The sequence below is a fragment of the Pollicipes pollicipes genome, unplaced genomic scaffold (assembly GCF_011947565.3).
Source record: "Pollicipes pollicipes isolate AB1234 unplaced genomic scaffold, Ppol_2.1 Scaffold_6052;HRSCAF=7182_pilon_pilon_pilon, whole genome shotgun sequence".
NCBI lineage: Eukaryota > Metazoa > Arthropoda > Thecostraca > Pollicipedomorpha > Pollicipedidae > Pollicipes > Pollicipes pollicipes.
Genome location: NW_023596805.1, coordinates 26376850 through 26397091, shown reverse-complemented (window position 1 = coordinate 26397091; position 20242 = coordinate 26376850). Strand labels below are relative to the sequence as shown.

Below are 20242 nucleotides of genomic sequence, written 5' to 3'. Positions count from 1 at the left end.
GAGGGACGTGCAGTGAAGGCAGTGATCGCGAGGGTATTGGACAGACATTTTGGTTCTCGATCGCCGCTCGTGTTTTGTTCAGAAGTCATGTCTGCATTGAGGGACTGGGACGAACAGCGCTTGAGACCTCGCACAGGATGGCGAGAGGGCCCTGATACCATGCCTTGCAGCTTACGTTGGCCGATGATGCGTGCATTAGTTACAACACTCGGCACGCTGGCGCAACACAACAGTGTTACAACACTCGGCACGCTGGCGCAACACAACAATGTTACAACACTCGGCACGCTGGCGCAATACAACAATGTTGCAACACTCGGCACGCTGGCGCAATACAACAATGTTGCAACACTCGGCACGCTGGCGCAACACATCCATGTCCTAGCACTGAGCGACAGCTTGTGTGCGTATCGAGAAAGTGCTTAATGTCTAAAGCGCGTTCTCCGAAGCGGAAGCCATGAGCGGGAAAGGGAACAACTGTAGTCAGTGCGTGGGGCCACTCAAAATCGTCACCAAATTGTGTTTGGTTCGATCTTACTTGCAGGCAGCCGCCCACGGTCCGTGTTCACTGCATGCGTTGTCTCTGGGTGCCGTCACAGCGAACCGTGTGTATGTTGTCCAGCCGTCGCAGCCTATCGCTGTAGCGCGCGCCCCGACCTCCAAGGACTCGTTCCTATACAACATGGAGCACGTGCGGCGGGGTCGGGCCGTCATCTTCAACCACCGCGACTTCCACCCGGAGCAGCAGATGAAGGTGAGTCTATAGACCTCACATCCCACCCGGAGCAGCAGACGAAGGTGGGTCTCTGGACCTCACATCCCACCGGGAGCAGCAGATGGAGGTGGGTCTCTGGACCTCACATCCCCACCCGGAGCAGCAGATGGAGGTGGGTCTCTGGACCTCACATCCCACCCGGAGCAACAGATGAAGGCGAGTCTCTGGGCCTTACACCCCACCCGGGGCAGCAGATAAGGTGGGTCTCTGGGCCTTACATCCCACCCGGACAGCAGATGAAGGTGAGTCCTCTGGACTTCACATCCCACCCGGAAGCAGCAGATGGAGGTGAGCCCCTGGATCTCACATCTCAACCCGGAGCAGCGGATTAAGGCGGTCTTTCGTCACCGTATATAGGGTCATGTCATATTCAGGGCCCTATGTCTTCATCATTTCATCGCTCCCTTGTGTGGGAACAGCCGCATGGTTGAATGTAGCCAATCTCGTTCTCATATTGGTATGATGCTACCTACCATTGCATGCCTGACTAATATTTTCGTGTCGACGCGCATGTGCATGATATTCACGAATGGCGAGTTATATGAGCACGTGTTTTTCAAGCAGGCGTATCATTTCCTTCCCCGTGACTTATAGCGTCATTGTGTTACCACACCGGCGATGTTGGTGCTCCGGTGTCGGCGCGTGACGCGTTATGTGACGTCATGCAGATGCGGAACGGCACGGACGTGGACCGCGACGCGCTGGCGGGGGTCCTGCGCGACCTCGACTTCGAAGTCACCGTGTACAACGACCTGCGCAAGTCGGAGCTGTTCGCCGTGCTGGACAAACGTGAGTGTGGATGGGTCGGCGCCGGGCCGGGAAAGGGGGGCCGGGAAGGGGGGGGGAGGGGAGGCGGCGGGGCTCGCCGGGCCGCCGCGGCGTCGGCTCGGCGCTGAGACGAGGATGTCAGGAGGGCGTGTGGCGCGCGGCCCGGAGCCGGCCGATGCGGCGGTCCGCGGCGCGCCTATCTTATCCTGTCGGCGACCGGAGACCGTGTGAATCACAGCACACTGCGAGGCGGCGCCCACCGCAGCCGCGGAGGGATGACGGGTCGGCCTGGCCACGGCCAGGTCACGGGCCGATCAAAGCCCGATCACGGCCCAATCACCGCCCGATCACGACCCGATCATTGCCTGATCACGGCCCAATGACCACCCGATCACGGCCCGATCACTGCCCGATCAAAGCCCGATCACGGCCCAATCACCGCCCGATCACGGCCTGACTACAGCTCGATCACAACCCGATCACGGCCCGACCATGGCCCGATCACCTGCCCGATCGCGGCCTGAATTACAGCCCGATCACGGCCAGACCATGGCCCGATCACGGCCAGGTCACGGCCCGATCACGGCCCTACCATGGCCCGATCACGGCCAGGTCACATCCCTATCACGGCTCGCTCGTCAGAAATCACAGCCCGATCACAGGTAATTACTGCCCGATATATATCTTTCAAGGGTGGACAGGCAGCGATTTGTACTGGCGTCGGACTCATGGCCCGATTCCTTCAGTGATTCATTGGTCACGGGAAAATGCAGTTCAGATTGAAGATCTTGAGGTTAGCTTAAAGACATTAGTTCCACTTTTATATTGGGTTTTGAACTGAAATAGCAATATTGAAGACCTTTCGGTGCTGTTCACAATTCTGTCATTCTTAAGACCTAAGGCCCTCTAGTTTTTGAGCTACATCCCTGCGAAGATACGGAAAGATATATCGAAGAAGGCATTTTATAGTCACATTGGCATTTATGACGTCGTAATAACATCATTCAACTTCTGTTATTCCAGAACCCATGCGGTGATCAAGGCTAGGACAAATATAATTGTCAATGCGTTCATACTTGACGTTCGTGGGCGCGATTTCCAGACGTAACGGCCGTCAATTGGCTCCGAATCAATGCTGTGCGAGGTACGATGACGTGCTCAAACAATGGCGCATTGAGGAGCATACTTAATAAACGGAGAATTGTGCCGTCTAGACCAGTCTCCACTTCAGAAATATGCCAAATAAGTGAGCTAGTTTCGCCATATCTGATGCTGGCTTCAATGTCTGGACATGCGAAACATTTTTTGAAGTTAAACTGGGTACTTTCGACATAGTGCATAATTGCACCACCTTAGCTTATTAAAATGTTACTCGCTTCAGCGTTAAGGACAGGCATGCGCTCTGTAGGACGCTCCGGGACCCCTAGCTCCCCGTACTCTGACCATGTTTGTGATCAGTTGACAACGTCTGCGATCAATTGACGGTGTGTGCGATCAGTTGACAACGTCTGCGATCAATTGACGGTGTGTGCGATCAGTTGACAACGTCTGCGATCAATTGACAGCGTGTGCGATCAGTCTGACGTCCGTGACCAGTCTGGGTGTCAGACGGCAACTGTCCTGTCGCCACTAGCGTACCCCCGTTTCCAGCTGTCTACACGGAGAGCTAGGTAGCGGTGCCACCGCTGACAGTCCCTTCATTTTTCCAGTGTCCACCGAGGACCACAACGACGCCGACTGCATAGTGGTCTGCTTCCTCTCCCACGGCGACAGTGGCGTGCTCTACACCTACGACGAGATCCTCAAGTCGGACCAGCTCTGGGCCCGCTTCACCGCCGACCGCTGCCCGTCGCTGGCCGGCAAACCCAAGATCTTTTTCGTTCAGGTGCTTGTCTGAGTTAGGTCGGGCTCCAGAGAAGATTGCTTGTGTTCGAGCGCAGCTGGACCATAGCCGGTCCATTTAGCCGGACATAGCTGGGCCATTTGGGCCATGGCTAGCTGGTGCACATATCCGCATCACGCATGCTACATTTTTCTGGATTCCTCGTGGACGTGTGACGGGGGAGGGGGAGGGCAAAAAGCGTGGGATAAGTAAGTTTGGAAGTAAGTGATGCCCACAGTTTATTTGACTGATGTGAAATGTTGTGCCCTCTCATTATACGTTGATGATTTCCAGTATACACAGTACGGGCGTGGATTATAGTTTGATTTATGTGGGACCCTCGAGCTTTCGAAACTGAACTGTCGGCTGACCATGATACTGTGGAAATGTGAGTGTACCATCGCACAAATGCTGCACATACAGAGCACATGTGGTCTAAATTGTTGTGCATGTCAGCCAGATCTGAACAGAATCGTGGCGGGGTTTGTGCCCGTGCGTGTTTGGGAGCCCATGCGGGCACCACTGGCGCGTCACCGGACGCTCGGTGGTGACGGCCGGCCGTGGCACCCGCCCGTGTCACCAGGCGTGCCAAGGGGACCAGCTGGACGGTGGCACGACGCTGGTGCCGCGCCGCACCGCCACCGACGGCGACGTGGTCTCCTACAAGATCCCGACCCACGCCGACTTTCTGCTGTGCTTCTCCACCGTGCCCGGGTACTACTCGTGGCGCAACACCACCAACGGCTCGTGGTTCGTGCAGGCGCTGGCCGCCTGCCTGCGCCAGTACGGCCGCACCACCGACCTGCTTACCGTGATGACCCGCGTCAACCGCATGGTGGCCACCGACTTCCAGTCCAACTGCCCCGGTGAGAGAGGCGGCACGATCGGCTGAAGAATCTGTGTGTCCCGACGCTGTCAACAGCCGGGAAGCTCAGGGTCAGCTGTGCCGGTTGAGCGTCAGGCCCTATAACAGGGTTGGGCGGGTTTATATGCTAGGCATCCTCCTCGTGCTGTGTATCTATTGGGCTCTGCCATGGGACAAAACGTGCTGTGTATTGGTTGGCCTCCTCCATAGGAAATAGCGTGCTGTGTATCATTGGACTCTGCCATGGGGCAAAATACTGATGGCGACACTGTGTATACGCTTCATCAGAATGTAGACGAACTTGCTGGTTTGCGTGAATGTGGAACAGGATAGAGCCACTGGCTCAGGTCGGGCAGGCTGGTTACGTCGTGACTGGCTCGGGCTCAGTGCGGGCTCGAGGTAAGCCGTTTTATTTGTGCCGAAAGAAGGCCTCCGTGATCCGTCGTCAGGGGCTCACTGCCGGCGGTGGGACGGGGACATCAGGGACGCACTGCCGACCGTAACACCGGCGTCCTCCGCAGGCGATCCCGGCATGCACCAGCGCAAGCAGATCCCCTGCATCAGCTCCATGCTGACCCGAGACGTCATCTTCAGCGCCAAGACGGGCCGGCGCTAAGAGGCGTGCCGGAGGCTCTGGCCGCCGAGCCGACAGGGCGGGTCAGCTGTGCCGGCCGAGCGGGTCAGCTGTGCCGACACAGCGGGTCAGCTGTGTCAGCGCTGCAGATGGGGATTGGTGGAGGAGCATTCAAGGGAGGCTCGGCTCGGACGCCTCAGGTCGTCGGCTCACCAGCGACCCGCACCGGCCTGCGGACGGCAGTCGATGGGCGCGGCGGAACGGCTCGGTACACGTGCGCAGCCGTCCGGGCCGTGTGTCGTGACGTCACTCAGCGGCTGGTGTGACGTCAGGGACCGGCGTGCTGTGACTGGTGTGTCGTTTGGTGCCGGTGTGTTGTGACGTCACTCGGCGGCTGGTGTGACGTCAGGGAGCGGCGTGTTGTGACTGGTGTATCGTTTGGTGCCGGCGTGTTGTGATGTCACTCGGCGACTCGTGTGACGTCAGGGGCTGTGCGGGGGTGGGAGTGTGGTGCGCACTGCATTCACTGCGGCTCTGGCTGCCACTCACCAGCCATTACCGGCTCGGCACTCGGGGACACGGCCAGCACGTGCGTGACGCTGTATCTGCGCCTGCGTCTTCGAAACCCGGTCTCAGACCCGCACCGAGTCGAGGGAATCTGTGAAGTCTTTGAAGCGCATTTTGTTGTCCGGCTGCTGATCTGCCTTGTGATGATGTGGGTGATCTGATCTGTGCTGATTTGTCTCCTCTGGTCCGCTATCCTGACCGTATCGGACAGTCGCAGCTGTCGGATACGGTCGGTGTCGAATCTGTCAGATCGTTAATCGTAACGATTCCCAGGGTCTTAGTAATTTGCCGAGGTCACACGACGTTATGAGATTTTCCGAGGTTTCGCCACAGAGTGTAGAAGCCAGGGGTTGCCGAGATAGCGTATCGGTACTCTATAAGTTTAGTAAATCTTGGAGATACCGGAACCGGAGATAACAGTCGTGATTCCTCCAAAAACCAATAGTTAAATGCTTTGTCCTGTTGTTTTCCGGTTTCTGTACTGACCTAAAGTTGTCTCCATAATATGTTGCTATTTTTGGTATATGTGAGGTTAGCGCCTGGGTGTGAACAGAAATTCTACAAGTACAACTTGTGTAATACATTTTTCGCTTATAGGACTACGAATCGTGGCCGCAATTGATGTATGCATCCCAAACTCATGGTTCAAAACCGTCCACGTGCATTTCACAGCACCTCCAAACCTTACACTCAGCTAGCTAGCCCCAGTGATCAAGCTGGCTAAAGGGAAAATATTATTCCCTTAAAGCTTTCTTGTTCGGTGCATTGGAACCAACTAGACATTGGATGGTTCGCCTTCTAATTGCCTTTCATGCAATCGTGATCGTGTCTCATCTTGATGGTGCAAATCAAAAAGTACATGATTTAGGATGCATATTCTGCCACAGACTCATGGTGGTGCCATAATGGATGCTCAACAACTCAACAAGCTCGGGGCCCCTGAACGCAGGACGGGACAGGCGTGATCTCGATAGCAGGCATCAGCCATAACCACTCACAGATGCGGTTTTCAGCCCTGCACAACATGCGTTAGTGTTAGATACATCACGCCGCCCGTGATGTTGAGGCCGTCTCGGTGGTACGCTCCTGCGGCGAGCAGTTTTGTCTTAGTTGTCCGGCCGGCCGACTCCGTTCGTTTGTGTTCAGTCGCGTCGGTGATGCGTTCACCGGTTGTTCCGTTTGTCCAGTACTCTCCTCAGTCGTGACGCTGGCTCTGTGCGGCATCACAGTCATTGCATTGCCCACATTCCCGTCCTGGTGACCAGTCACCCCGCTGTCCCTGTAGGGAGCGCTTCGCAAATGTCTGACCATATCGATCTGTCTTCGTGTCAGGCTCTCCGCGATCTTGCGGCTCAATTGTGGTAATTGCCCGTGCATTCTTTCGAGACAGTCTTTCTGGTAGTACGTAAGTGGACGGATAGTTCCCGGGTAGGGTTATAGAAATGCGCGCATGTTTCCCCTCCACGCACCGTTTGTGGACTGTTGAGACCCGTTCAGAGTGCCTGTCAGGTAGTTCGGTATCTAGATACTTACCACATGCCGTCTGTCGCAAGTCATCACGATTAAAAGCTAGCAATAATCCCACTTGCCTTGGCAAGTGCCGTTGCCGTGGCGGAACCGGCGACGCGTCATGTGCGCTTGTGAAACACCTGCTCGTGGTTTGAAATACAGCCGTAATGCTTCGGAGGCTCGCTAGTTGTGTGCCTGAGGGTGCCGCCGAGATTCAGCTGCCGCCGTGCGCGGTTCGACACCTGGCTGATCTGGCGGCTGACTGGGTGGCGTCAGTAGCGCAGGCAGGGCGGGGGGGGGGGCACAGGGGCACGTGCCACGCTCCCCCCTGGGTTCCGAGGGGCCGTTCGGGCCTTTGTGAACCTGCGAGTAAGGGCCCGGTTTGAGGGCCCGAAAGGCCGGCCGGGGTCGCATTCAGCGGCCCCGGCCGCAGGTCTAGGTACTCCAATGCCAGCCAGAGGGTCCTGTCCACTGATCAGGGACGCCCTGAGTCGATAAGGGTCCATGTGTCGGCCAGACGCCGGTAGCAACGCAAAGTCGTCTCCGTGGTCGCATGGGCCTGAAGGCCCATTTCCCAGACAGAAACAAAGCCGGCGCCAGCGGTTTACATTGTCGAGGTCCCACAGCCAGTAATGGGGGCCTAATGCCAACTAGTGTTGGCAATGAACCTCGAGTCGGCCAGAGGTAGTGTTGGAGGAGGCCCGAATACTCTGGAGGGCCCACCGGGTCCGACGATGAGGGGCTCGCTTGGAGGGCCTAGGGGCACGAAGGGCTGGTCGGAGTCTTAGTTATGGGCCCGGCTTGCAGGAATAGGCCCTCAAATAACGATCAGAGGACCATTTGCGCCGATCGGGGACCCCTGAGTCGATATAGGCCCATATGTCAGTCAGGCACCACCAGTATCGCACAGTTGATATGGCCTGAGGGCCCAGTTCCCAATAAACTATAAAGCCGGGGCCAGTGATTTACACTGGCCAGGGGCCTTGTATCTGTCTGGGGCCCACAACGTCCAACAGATGCCCCTCTGCTCGCAAGGATCTCGAGCCGACCATAGTAAATTTTCGATGAAGCCAAGCTGTGACGAAGAACACGGGCGAAGCCGTGGTCGTCGCCAGTGACGTCATAAATCAGGTGGGAGCCCAGCGAACAAAACTCCGTCAGCACTTAAAACTGATTTACTTTCGGGTTAGAGCGAAACCATGCGCATTTCATAACTTTATTGCAGAGTTTTTAGACAGCATTCAAAGGTGGCCTGCTCCATGGCGGTTGATGGATGGTTGATTGATATGACGCTCACGGATGGTATTGAAAGACGACAGACCCACGCTGACGTTGCGAACGGCCCGGCGAACGAAAACTTAATGCTTGTATCTGCACGTGTATTTGGAGCTCGTCAGCGCTGTTGCGGTGGTGAGCACGGACTTAACCGTGCCTGCAGTAAGACTGCTCCATCCTTTCTGTGGTGAGTGCGACCATGGGCGGCTCACGCCACCGACAGGTCATGGGAAAAACACCGGAATGCCGAAATCAGTCGGCAGCGGCTATGTGTCTGACCAACACCGCGACCGGATATAACCGGACGTACCCGGCCTCTTGCTGCGTGTCGAGACATAACGATTGCAGAGTTGTTTTCTAATTTGTAGAATCGCGTTTGTTCTGTTTGGCCACCTCGCGAGACCGCCTCCAAAGCCTGCGCACCTGCAGCTAGTCCGTCCGCCCCAACCGTCATCCAGCCATAACGTGTACCACAGCGGCCGGCGCTCCCATTGGTCGGCTGATTCGAGGACTAGTCACCACTGGACGGCTGGTTCGGCGCCGGGCTTCTACTGGCCAAACGGTCCAGAACCGGGCCGTCACTGGCTGCCGACTGCGACAAAGCGCTGCTGTGGGTTGTCCGGCCCAGGCTGGACGACTATTGTGTTGGCCAAGGTCGGGTCATTGGTTGTCCGATTCGATGGCTGGTGGCCATTGGTCGTACGTTGTCTGCTTGGATGTTGCCATTGGTTGCCAGCTTCTAACAGCCCTGGCTGGCTGGAAGTTTCAGGGTCGATCATCACCGTAGGCTCTATGAACGTCCAGACCAAGGCCGCCGTTTGTTGCCGGCACGCTGCGCTGTAATATGAGACGCTCGGTAGGCGGCGCTGCCCGCGGCAAGCCTGCTCTGCCATAGGGTCGGCCGTTGCCTCCACCCAGTGTGAGCCAAGAGCGACTAACAGAGCAGCGCAAACTGATGACGCTTGTTTGGTTACCGTGTAGCCTGTATGCAATCAGTTTCCAGCGCACGTAAAACGACAATGAACACGTCGTCCCAACTTGTACAAGCCACGTGTATTCAGTTCCTGACAGTACACGGATATCAGGTGTGCATGAATCGACCTGGAGCGGCCACTGATATACAGACGAGAGGCCAACATTCATCTGCAGTCCTATCCACACATTGAGCTACTGAGCCCTGTTAGCCCATGTGCCCCATGAGTACAGAACGAAGCCCCAGGAATGGTCTCTGAAGCAGCTGCCTGCGGCCTCAAACCCTGAGGCTGCAGATGCAGCCGATTGTCAACAGCCAGAACAGACGCGCTCACGTACAAAACACCCAGACTGTGCGCGGCGGCACCACACACCCGCGCGCCGCATCCCTCCATCAATCACATCACCGTCTGAGAGGCCGGCGCGGTCCAGAGCGGCAGTACCTCGCACCCGCGCACCGCACCCCTCTCAAGGTCACATCACTGCCTGAGAGAGGTCGGCGCGGTCCCAAGAGGCAGCACCCCGCACCCGCACCCCTCCCACTGCCACATCACCCCATCTGAGAGGCCGGCGCGGTCCCGAGCCAGCGCGGCCGCGGTCGCCCCCCCCCCCCCCCCCCCCACCTCTCCAACTGCTGCAGCCGCCGTCAGCTGGCAGCGAGTCGCGCGGCGCAGCCGGTCTGAGCGCCGCCCGAGCAGAGCCGTCCGGCTCACTTCTTGGGCTTGAAGTCGTCCTTCTCGCGGCGCAGCGCGGCCATGGTCGGCACAGGCTCCGAGGTGCCGGCGTGTGCCTGCACCGACGCCTCGTGCACACGACAGAACGGGTTGATCAGCTTCTCCAGCGCTGAAAAGGTGGCGACGCGTTCGTCGTACGGCACGCGACTTCGACGCGCCGTTTACCGTCCGCACGGAACAGGCCAAACGCTTCAGAGAATGGGTCACAGTGAGGTCTCAGCGGTTTGTAACATCGTGATGCACGTGTGCAACGCCTAGTTCTGCTTTCCCATTTCGGAGTTTGGACGCAGTCTGGACCTTCTGGCTTGCCACCTCTGCTCGAGTCAATCCATTGCTATGCCAGGCGAGAAAAACATATTATGAGGCATGCCGGGTTACAGCTACCAGTGGGTAGTTGTCAATAGGGCACATAGATGACCTTTCCAAGGCGCACCGGCTTCAGCCTGTATGCACGTTAGTTAACACGTCACAATGGAGTCCCGTATGCATGCATCAGCGATCGAGCCGGCATGGACAAAGTTATGCGCCGCAAGTGTCTAAAGAGCCGTCAAGGGTCATCTCGGCGCAGCAGTCTGCAGGTCAGGTCAGGTTCCGTCGCCAACGTCTGAGGAGCCGCAGCACCGATCACAATAAGGCAGGGCGTTGAGAGCACTCATGCTTTTGTGTCGGAAAACAAGAATAACCTCATGCTCATAATGTAACGAACTGGTTCAAACACGTGTGTAGGTCTTCCTCAGCACACGTACAAAAAAGAGCACAGAACATGGAAGAAGAAGAACACTACAAAAGGTGTCAAACGCTGACCTCGGTCGTCGTTATTGTAATTAACTTTACTGGACAAATATTGAATTACGAAATGGTGACGACAAAACAGAGGCGGGCTTTAAAAGTGTCAACGAATAAGTCATGGCGTTCAGTGTGGGCCTGCGGTTTCTTATTGAAAACGAGTCTGCGATTTTTCATTCAGCAGGGTCTTTATAAACTTGGAGGACAGTTTTTTAAGATAACGCCTCCCAAGAACGGCGTATGATGCTTCTCGAAATGTTCTTCTGCACCATGTTTGATGTTTGAATAAAATGCTCGCTTTATTTGCGTGCAGTATGAAATGTTAGCATCTGATACACAGATATATACATCTATTATATATATATATATATATATATATATATATATATATATATATATATATATATATAAGCTATGGACCAATATATTGCATTATAAGCACAAGCTTACTTCTATCTCCCACTACTTGCACCACAATGCAACTGATTCAATTCGCATCATGTACTATTTGATTGAGAATAAAGCGGCGAATGAGAAAAAAACAGGGCAGTTTTCTGGTTGTTTGGTTGTTTGGATTAGAGCCCTTTCGACCAGAAATGATCATTTCAGGACTCTGTAATGGGGGAAAGTGGTTAACGGTGGGGCAGACTGGCATGCGCCTGGGGGACCAACCGACGGGCTTTTACCCGCGCTTGCGCGCTGGGGTAAAAGTTATTTTACCCGGTCGGGGTCCCCCTTCCCACAGGGCTCTCGGCCCGCTCGTGGCTGACGCATGCAGCCTGTCTCGGACGAGCAGGGTGTCGCGCGGACGCGGGACGAAGCGAGATAGGGGATAAGAGAGACGGATGTGATAGGGCAGGTTCAACGATTAGCCACGTGGCGCTTAACCAAGGGGCCGTGCGTCACAACCGATGTCACTGTATGATATAAACACATGGAGATGCTTCCTTGATTAACACGCTATGCACAGGACAGAAAAAAGTTAAGTATAAATGGATTGGGAAGCCACACAAAAGGCGCACTTTGAAAAACGGAAGTCAAGACAAAAAAGACTCGACGCCAGAATTAGAGCAGCGCACGAGTGCCACCTACCGATCGTGGACGGCACTGTGGGTTCTTCCTTCTCCCGCTGGGATCGCGCCCAGTCCACTCGGCTTTTGATGTCCTCGTTATTAGGCTCCACGTGTTGCGCGAACTTCAGGTTCTGCAGGGTGTACTCATGACCGCAGAACACTTGCTGTCGACAGCACACGACCAACGGTTGGTAAATGAGCCTGTTCTGATGAGTAAGTTCAGAGTCATCTTCCCTGGCTATTCCGCAAACTTACACTGTGTGGTCTGCGTTTATGCTCCATCAACGGCGAAACAGCGTAACTTATCGAAAAGAAAATGACATCCAGGGGGCCATACCGATGAAGGTGACAAACTCCACAAGCGATGTGCCTCACTAACCGCTCCCCCGCCCCCAAAAAACATAGTTGCCTTTTCAAACGGGATTCAAGCTCGTGTCCTTCGTTCGACCACGACGTCCACCAGCCTTCACACCCGCATCGAGCCCCTGCACTGCTGGACCTGAAGCTCTCCTGACCAGAGGCAAGCTCGAAAATACCACCTGTCAACAGCCACCAAACAAAAACGACGGACCAAAACCAACAGCGTACACGTGAGCACACATTACAGGCACTTGATCTGTGTCGATCTATGGCCCCTCACGTGTCTAGCCCCACCCTCCCCGCCAGCGGAGCCCGGACAGTACCGGTACCGGTACCCGCAGTGTAATACACATACCGTCTCTCCGGGCAGGCTGCCGAGCGTCTCCACCAGAGCCGCGTACATCTGGTCGGCGGTGCCCTCGAAAAAGCGACCGCAACCCCCCTGGAACAGCGTGTCCCCTGCGGCGGAGGAGCAGAGTCAGTCGCTCACGGGCGCAGCGTGGTGGACAAGCGGCTCACAACATAGAGAAGCATACGTGTACTGCGAGGCGTGATTGCACGAACCTGTGAAGACGGCAGGAGGCTGTCCGTCGTCGCCCTTGACGAAGAAGCAGATGTGGCCGCTGGTGTGGCACGGCGTGAACAGGCACTCGATCTGTGGACACGGCGGGAGCCATCTGTCACAACACGGCGTGAACAGGCACTCGATCTGTGGACACGGCGGGAGCCATCTGTCACAACACAGCGTGAACAGGCACTCGATCTGTGGACACGGCGGGAGCCATCTGTCACAACACGGCGTGAACAGGCACTCGATCTGTGGACACGGCGGGAGCTAATCTGTCACAACACGGCGTGAACAGGCACTCGATCTGTGGACGCGGCGGGAGCTAATCTGTCACAACACGGCGTGAACAGGTACTCGATCTGTGAACACGGCGGGAGCTAATCTGTCACAACACGGCGTGAACAGGTACTCGATCTGTGGACACGGCGGGAGCTAATCTGTCACAACACGGCGTGAACAGGTACTCGATCTGTGGACACGGCGAGAGCTTATGTTACATCATCCACATCGCACGCGCCAGAAACCCAAGCCCTGTTCAGCTGGGAATGGCAGCTGCAGTGGCCTGCTGACCCGACCTGTTGCCGGTGTCACAGGCCTATGAGCTGACGTCACAGAAGGCCGTCAATCCTCTGCCGCAGTAGAAGTAACTGAGGCTGTCACGTTCACATAACGCCTATTACTTATGTCCTGATCAAAGTCGCTTAATAATAGCAACTATTTGGCGCGAACCATTTGAGTCGATATATATATATATATATATATATATATATATATATATATATATATATATATATATCGAAAGAAGTCAGCAAGCAAAAGAAGTCTGAAGAGGTGTTTGATGCGTACTGAGTCATTGCCACGTGAATTATTTAAGAGCGTGAGAGACGGCGCAGTCCGACCGAAATATCAGACGTTCAGCACGTAATGCGGGACAAGAGCGGAGCACGTGACGCACAGTAAGCGTCGTGTAACATTGCCGACACCGAGGTGGTTCATCGCGACGCACAGAGTATCTATGGGTGGCGTAAGTGTGGCTGACCCGTGAACGACCTAGCATGACTTCCACCCGTCTTGAATTCCGATAAAATGCCTGCCTTTCCTGGATACCCGGTGTCATAATTTTCAGTTTGTTGGTGCTCGCCGCACCTCGTGAGCTCTGTCATCGGCTTCGTAGAAGGACGATATATCCGCGGCAGGTAGAACCTCGGCCGAGTTAACTCACCCACGACATGAAAATCAGGCTCAGTGACCTGACCTCATAGGACACCCAGTTCGCTGACCTAACGCCATCAAAACACTCGGCTCGGCGATCTGACCCCCAGACCCGGGCCCCACGACCTGACCTGGAGACTGCCGACGGGAGCGTGTCGTCGTGACCTGACCTGACCTGACCTGGAGACTGCCAACGGGAGCGTGTCGCCGTGACCTGACCTGGAGAGTGCCGACGGGAGCGTGTCTCCGTGGTCTGACCTGGAGACTACCGACGGTGAGTGTGTCGCCGTGACCTGACCTGGAGACTACCGACGGTGAGCGTGTCTCCGTGGTCTGACCTGGAGACTACCGACGGTGAGTGTGTCGCCGTGACCTGACCTGGAGACTAGCGACGGTGAGCGTGTCTCCGTGGTCTGACCTGGAGGCTGCCGACGGTGAGTGTCTCCGTGGTCTGACCCGGAGACTACCGACGGTGAGCGTCTCTCCGTGGTCTGACCTGGAGACTGCCGACGGTGAGCGTGTTTCCGTGGTCTGACCTGGAGACTGCCGCGGTGAGTGTGTCGCCGTGGTCTGACCCGGAGACTACCGACGGTGAGCGTGTCTCCGTGGTCTGACCTGGAGACTGCCGACGGTGAGCGTGTCTCCGTGGTCTGACCTGGAGACTGCCGACGGTGAGCGTGTCTCCGTGACCTGACCTGACCTTGAGACTGCCGACGGTGAGTTTGTCTCCGTGACCGACGCGGCGAGTGAGGGCGCCGATCCTGTCGTCGCCGCCCAGCACGGCCAGCCGGCCTCGTGCGAGGCCAGCTTCTCATTGCCGCCGGCGTGGTCCCTGTGGGGCGACGGACGGTGACGGTAGCGGGCGAGCGCCGAGCGGCGGCGGGCTCGGTCGGGTGGGTGGCGCCATCTCCCCGAGCGGACAGCGGGAGGGCGCCGAGCGGCCGCGGGCTCGGTTGGGTGGGTGGCGCCCTCTCCCCGAGCGGACAGCGGGAGGGCGCCGACAGGCGGCGGGCTCGGTCAGGTGGGTGGCGCCCTCTCCCCGAGCGGCCAGCGGGAGGGCGCCGACTGGCGGCGGGTTCGGTCAGGCGGGTGGCGCCATCTCCCCGAGTCAGTGGGTTAGCACGGCTCCCAGACGGCGGCCCGGCCAGCCGACATCACCCCGCCTGAGTCCTGCTACCTGAGGTCCACCCTTAGACAGATTGGAGCGCGCGGCAGTGCCTCGTGGCCGTGGCTATGCGCGTCAAGCCCGCTCTGGCTCTCTTAGTGCGCACACTGCAGATATCACGCGACTTATACGCTGTCACTGCTACAGCATGCTTCCAGGTGTTGGTAACGACAAAATGGCAAGTGGCAAAGGGCAGACTTGCCCCGGGGGCAGGGCAGTGCCCCAGTAGGGCCACCGGGGACGCCCGGGACAGCGAGGCGACACTCGGCAGGGCTAGTGGGGATGCCGTGGCATCGCTGCCAGTGGCGGGATGGTCGCCACGGGCGGTGCGCTCACTCACCAGTGGTGGTGTGTGGTGAGCACGGTAGTCAGCTGAACGCCCTCCTCTTTGACAGCCGAGCGCACCGAATCCGGCTCTACCGGATCCACGACTGCCGCCTGCTTGGTCTTCTCGTCCACCAGCTGCGGTGAAGGACGGTAGACAAACCGGTAGAAAAAGGCCGGATGGTTGGTGGCGGAAACTTCGGTCGCAAGGGGATACTGCGAGGACGACCATGGCCTACACGGATCAGGTGTAAATCGAGCGAACGTCTACTCAAACTGCCGGCGTTGTAATAAAAGCATGGCTACACACCCAGCACAGTTCGAGTGTACGAATGCGAGTTCATGAACTGGCGCAAGAATAAGAGTGTCGACATATTAAAACGCTTCACCCGTGTAAATCACACATGACACTCATGAATGGTTTCCCCATTGCATATCCTCCCCTAAGCAAACAGACGAGTGCACACAACTGAATGTGGACGGTAGCGATGCGACAAATAGCGACGCAAATGTATGCATGCGGGGAGAAAGAGCTCCGTAGTCGCTCAACAAAACGCGAAGGCATCTCCACTGGTTGCGCAGGAGCCACCACAGCTTGCGGGGTTCACACAAGATGGCAGCACTGACCAGGTACATGTAGTTGTCCTGCAGCGCTGGTATGATGCGCACCCGCATGTCTGTCTGACTGACGGTCCTTGGCTGACTGTGAAACTGACGGCGAAAACCCAACGCGGAAATCTTCTGAACTGGGGAACGAGCGTGCTGTCAAATATGGGCAAAGCTACGGAAAGAAAATCGGACATGGCACACAGGCCGAAGATGAGAGAGGAGGTCGCAGGTGTGGGATAGAAGTTTATTATTGAATAATTTATGACACGATTTGTGTCTTTTAACTTTCTTGTCTGCCATCAACCATATACGCAATATCCCAATCAGCCAGTCTCTAACCAAGAAGCAGCAACCAAAACGTGCTGCAAAACAGCCAGTATTGTATGTGGTTAACAAGGACGCTTACTCTAGTGGCGTTTGTCCACATAAAACACTGCTTTTTTAGCATGACCAATGCAATTCCGTGGCGTGTAGGCTGAACGACCAAGTCCAGCATTCCCCGCCCCTAACCATCATGGGCAATGCAGTGTTCTGGCGACCCCAGCCGATGTTCTGGCGGACAGCCGCCGTTCAGTCACGACAGGCACCCGCCACATGGCACGTGAGCTCACCTCTCCCACCCTGATATCACGCTCATAGGCCCCCATGCCCTGTCGCCTGCGCTCTATCACGCGGGGTCATCCAGCAGGTAATCCAGCAGACATACAGTGGCGGGATACAGGTGGATGTATGCAGGTGTCGGTACACAGGTGAGGATGGGTGGAGGGGGGGGGGGGGGGGGGGGCTGAGCAAGATACTGTAAGACGAGTCCGGCAGACGGCAGAGGCACGGAGCGGGAGAAGCGCCAGACGTGGAGTGAAGCAATGTGCGATCTGCCACAATTCAGGGGAACACCAAGAGCATAGAAAGCACATGGTATGAGTACCCATTAATGATCAGATGTCAATATCAAAAACTGGTATGGCACTTTTAACAGTTCAAAAACATGACACTCTTGGCCGTCTTTCATCCCCTCATTGCCCCACACTAAGACTTAGCAGGCGTGATTGGCCACAACAACCAGACCTACCAAAACACCGACAATGTCTCCAAGTTCCGACGATTATTACATACATCTCGCCATCTTGACAACCAAGCCAGACTGTACACTCTGGATGTTCGCAGAAGCCGCGAAAATGCAAAATTAGACACAAGAACCTTATTTACCATTGACCGAGTTACTTTGTTAGTGGAAACACGTGAGTGCCAGACAGACAGAATTTCAGACTTCTGAAGTGGGATGTCTGTGGTGAGACAAGCGCTTAATGAGCGTTTGATGCACATACCCTTGAAATAGATGGCTGTTATTCCCTGGGAGACCCAGTCAGGCACATGAGCGAAAATTCGCATGGCCAAATTCTCCATCTAAAACGAGAAACAGCTTAGAACAACTCATCATCGAAAAGTGATAACATTTTATGAAAGTATCCAAACTTCGGAATGGCTAACTTCTTATGGTTCACACACACTGAAAAGCAGATACCGTCTATGCAGTCAGAGTTGTGCTGACCTAAAGTCAGAGTCAATACCAGTATTAGCCAACATTTTTAAATATAGGCATGGGTGGCTGGTCAGACACCCTTTGCTTGGGTGGGGCTCAATTTGGCCCTGCTGAGATCTCAGGAACTGATGGCTAGACACCAAACCCACAGGGTGTGTTTGTCTGTAAGTGAACTCAACTAGGTCAAATTTTGAGGATTCTGGGCATGATCTTCCAGTCAACAAACTCCAGGTTGGTCCCCAAAGTGTACCCAGAACCTAGACGTGTTCTGAGCAAAGGTCACATGATCATTTAAGGTCAGTGACCTTGTTTGACATTTCAAGGGTCATGGTGACCAAAATCATACAAGACTGCTGCAATATGTTCCCCACAACAAAATGCTGACCAGGATCATATAAGGTCAGTGACCTGCTCTGATCTTCAAGAAGCCCATGGAAGATGTCTTATGCAGTTCCTGTTACCAATAAATTTAAAATGAGCATCAGAAAGCACCCCATACAGCAAGCCCCAGAGTAAAAAAACAGGTTGGTTTTGACCCTGGTCTGACCTCCACACCTGACCCTAGGTCTATGGAATTTTATCATCCAATTGTCATGTCACCTGAGGAAGTATCTCAGAGATGTGTGGCTTTGCCTAACACTCCAAGTTCCATCAGATTGAACAAGACTCCTAGAAATTGGCTTTGCTGAATCCATGGCCTGACTTTAACCTGCCACAGGTCAGCAAACTTACAAGGGACATCTCATTTTTTGGTATCACACAATTTGTTATTTAACTGTCTCCAAATATGCAAAATTTGGTGCTGCTGTGGCTGTGCCATGCCATTTGAAAGCCATCACAGAAAAATCAGGAGGGTTAACTTGACCCACCCCCCCAGCATGTCTTAAGTCACTGCAGAATCTGGACCTCTACACATCATAGTGAGTCAGAATGAGGATGCACACATTCTCAGTTAGATCAACAATGAGTTGACAGGAACATCGTGATAGTCACAATTCAAGGTACCATTCTGAAAGTTTTTATGGGCATCAAAGAGGGCAACAAACATATGTGTTTAGACCTCAGCAAAACACATGCTGTCATCAGCACAAGAACCTAATATCAATGTAAGGTGTCATAGTCCGGGGGAACACAATCCTAGCCCGCCAACCAGCAGCCTGTGTACCAGCCTGGAACCATGTGCATCCAGGTCCAGGGTCACTGCACCTCACAACACTGTGTGGTAGAACATCCTCCACTCAGTGGATTGTCTTTCTAAAATGCAAGAAGTATGCTTCCCAATCTAGAAGAAAGCAGAAAGTAATAACTAGGCATGCAAAGGCTCAAAGGTGCAAATGCATTCAACTTAAGTCATCATGTGTTCAAACCTCTAGATCATGGTTATTTATTCCAGATAGATGGAATCAGAAATGTATGAGTCACAAGGCCATTCCATATACTGAATACCTCAATATAAGGTGCAGGACATGCCCTATGGCACAGCCCAAAGCAGAGGCAGCCCATGCCAACCATTCAAACACATATCAATGTGATGGTTAATGTGATGTGTGATATCCCAACAAGAACCATTAGAATAATGCCTGGGTTTAAGCCACTTGGGGGAAGGGACTAAAAAAACTGGTTAACCACCATTCAGCTGACACTGTCATCCTATCTAATGTATTCTATCTCTTACATTTCAACCTGAGTGGTGCAAGAGCATAGAAATAATTATGATGGATCAATATTTATAACCTGGTTGCAGCCTAGCTATATCTGCCAGCCAACAGTGAAGCAAGCTGGCCCAACTCCATGGCTATGCTCCAAAATGCATGCAATATGCATGTTTGACATAATTAATAGTGGGTAGCAGTATTTATAGGCACCTGCCGGTTCAGGAACCCACAGAGGCATTTATGCAATCATGAGGAGAGCCAGTCATTTGAGTTTTTACAGAATGAACCAATGCTCATCTGAATTGTGGCCCACACTCATGTCTCATGCCTGTTAACTGTGGCAGAATAGTTATGAACAAAAAGGAGGCAGAGCAGAGAAATAAAAGAAAACATATCCCAAAATAGACAAATGTCTTGTCTCCTAATAAGGCCGACATTCCTCTCGAATGTTGGTTATGGACGATGCGCAATCCAGTACAAATGCGCTATTTTCTTGCTACATAACTCTCGGATTTTTAGCAGCGGTAAGCACTACCAGTTATGAATATCCACATTTCAACAAACACTCCAACAGAAAAACAGATGTGCTTACATTGCTTCAGTGTGGTTCTTATCATCACCACACGCCTGACCCTACACTGCCCCTAATCCCTCCCGCCGGCCTCTGGCTATCGCAAGCGTGTTTGTTCCGGAGCAGGTAAAAACGCCACTGGTGAAGACAACATGCTGCAAAGATGCCAAATAATAGAAGTTTTCTCGCTGGGCTGCTAGTCCGCGAAATATCAAACGAAACATTAACCGTATACATCATCCGCCGCTACCTAAGCCAGCATATCAAGCAGGGACCTATGTGGGCCGAGATGCCGACAGTCATTTGGGGCCCATCGGGACTGTCCGCTTCGGTCCCATGTGAGCAAGTCATAGGCAACTAACTGGGTCCCACAAGCGTTCTATCGCCCTGGGTCCCACATGCGCAGCCCGCCTGGGCCCATATGCAGCCAAACTGGAATCCTCGTGGGGCCCACCTGG

At 54.6% G+C, this 20242-nt stretch overlaps 2 protein-coding genes across 2 annotated transcripts; one reads left to right on the top strand and one right to left on the bottom strand.

The window, feature by feature from the left end:
• The first annotated feature begins 646 nt into the window (after positions 1-646).
• LOC119104558 (caspase-like) lies at positions 647-6096 on the top strand. The gene is made up of 5 exons (XM_037228278.1): positions 647-754; positions 1444-1564; positions 3253-3428; positions 4009-4291; positions 4812-6096. Exons 1-5 carry the CDS (start codon positions 683-685, stop codon positions 4904-4906), a joined length of 747 nt encoding a protein of 248 aa, XP_037084173.1. The 5' UTR covers positions 647-682; the 3' UTR covers positions 4907-6096.
• Positions 6097-8645: 2549 nt separating this feature from the next.
• LOC119104659 (hydroxyacylglutathione hydrolase, mitochondrial-like) lies at positions 8646-19914 on the bottom strand. The gene is given in 11 exon segments (XM_037228380.1): positions 8646-9052; positions 9901-10030; positions 11800-11944; positions 12496-12599; positions 12705-12795; positions 14621-14724; positions 14727-14752; positions 15426-15547; positions 16037-16155; positions 17344-17422; positions 19806-19914. Coding segments are annotated over 10 exon segments (1179 nt in total). The 5' UTR covers positions 19806-19914; the 3' UTR covers positions 8646-8793.
• Positions 19915-20242: the final 328 nt, after the last annotated feature.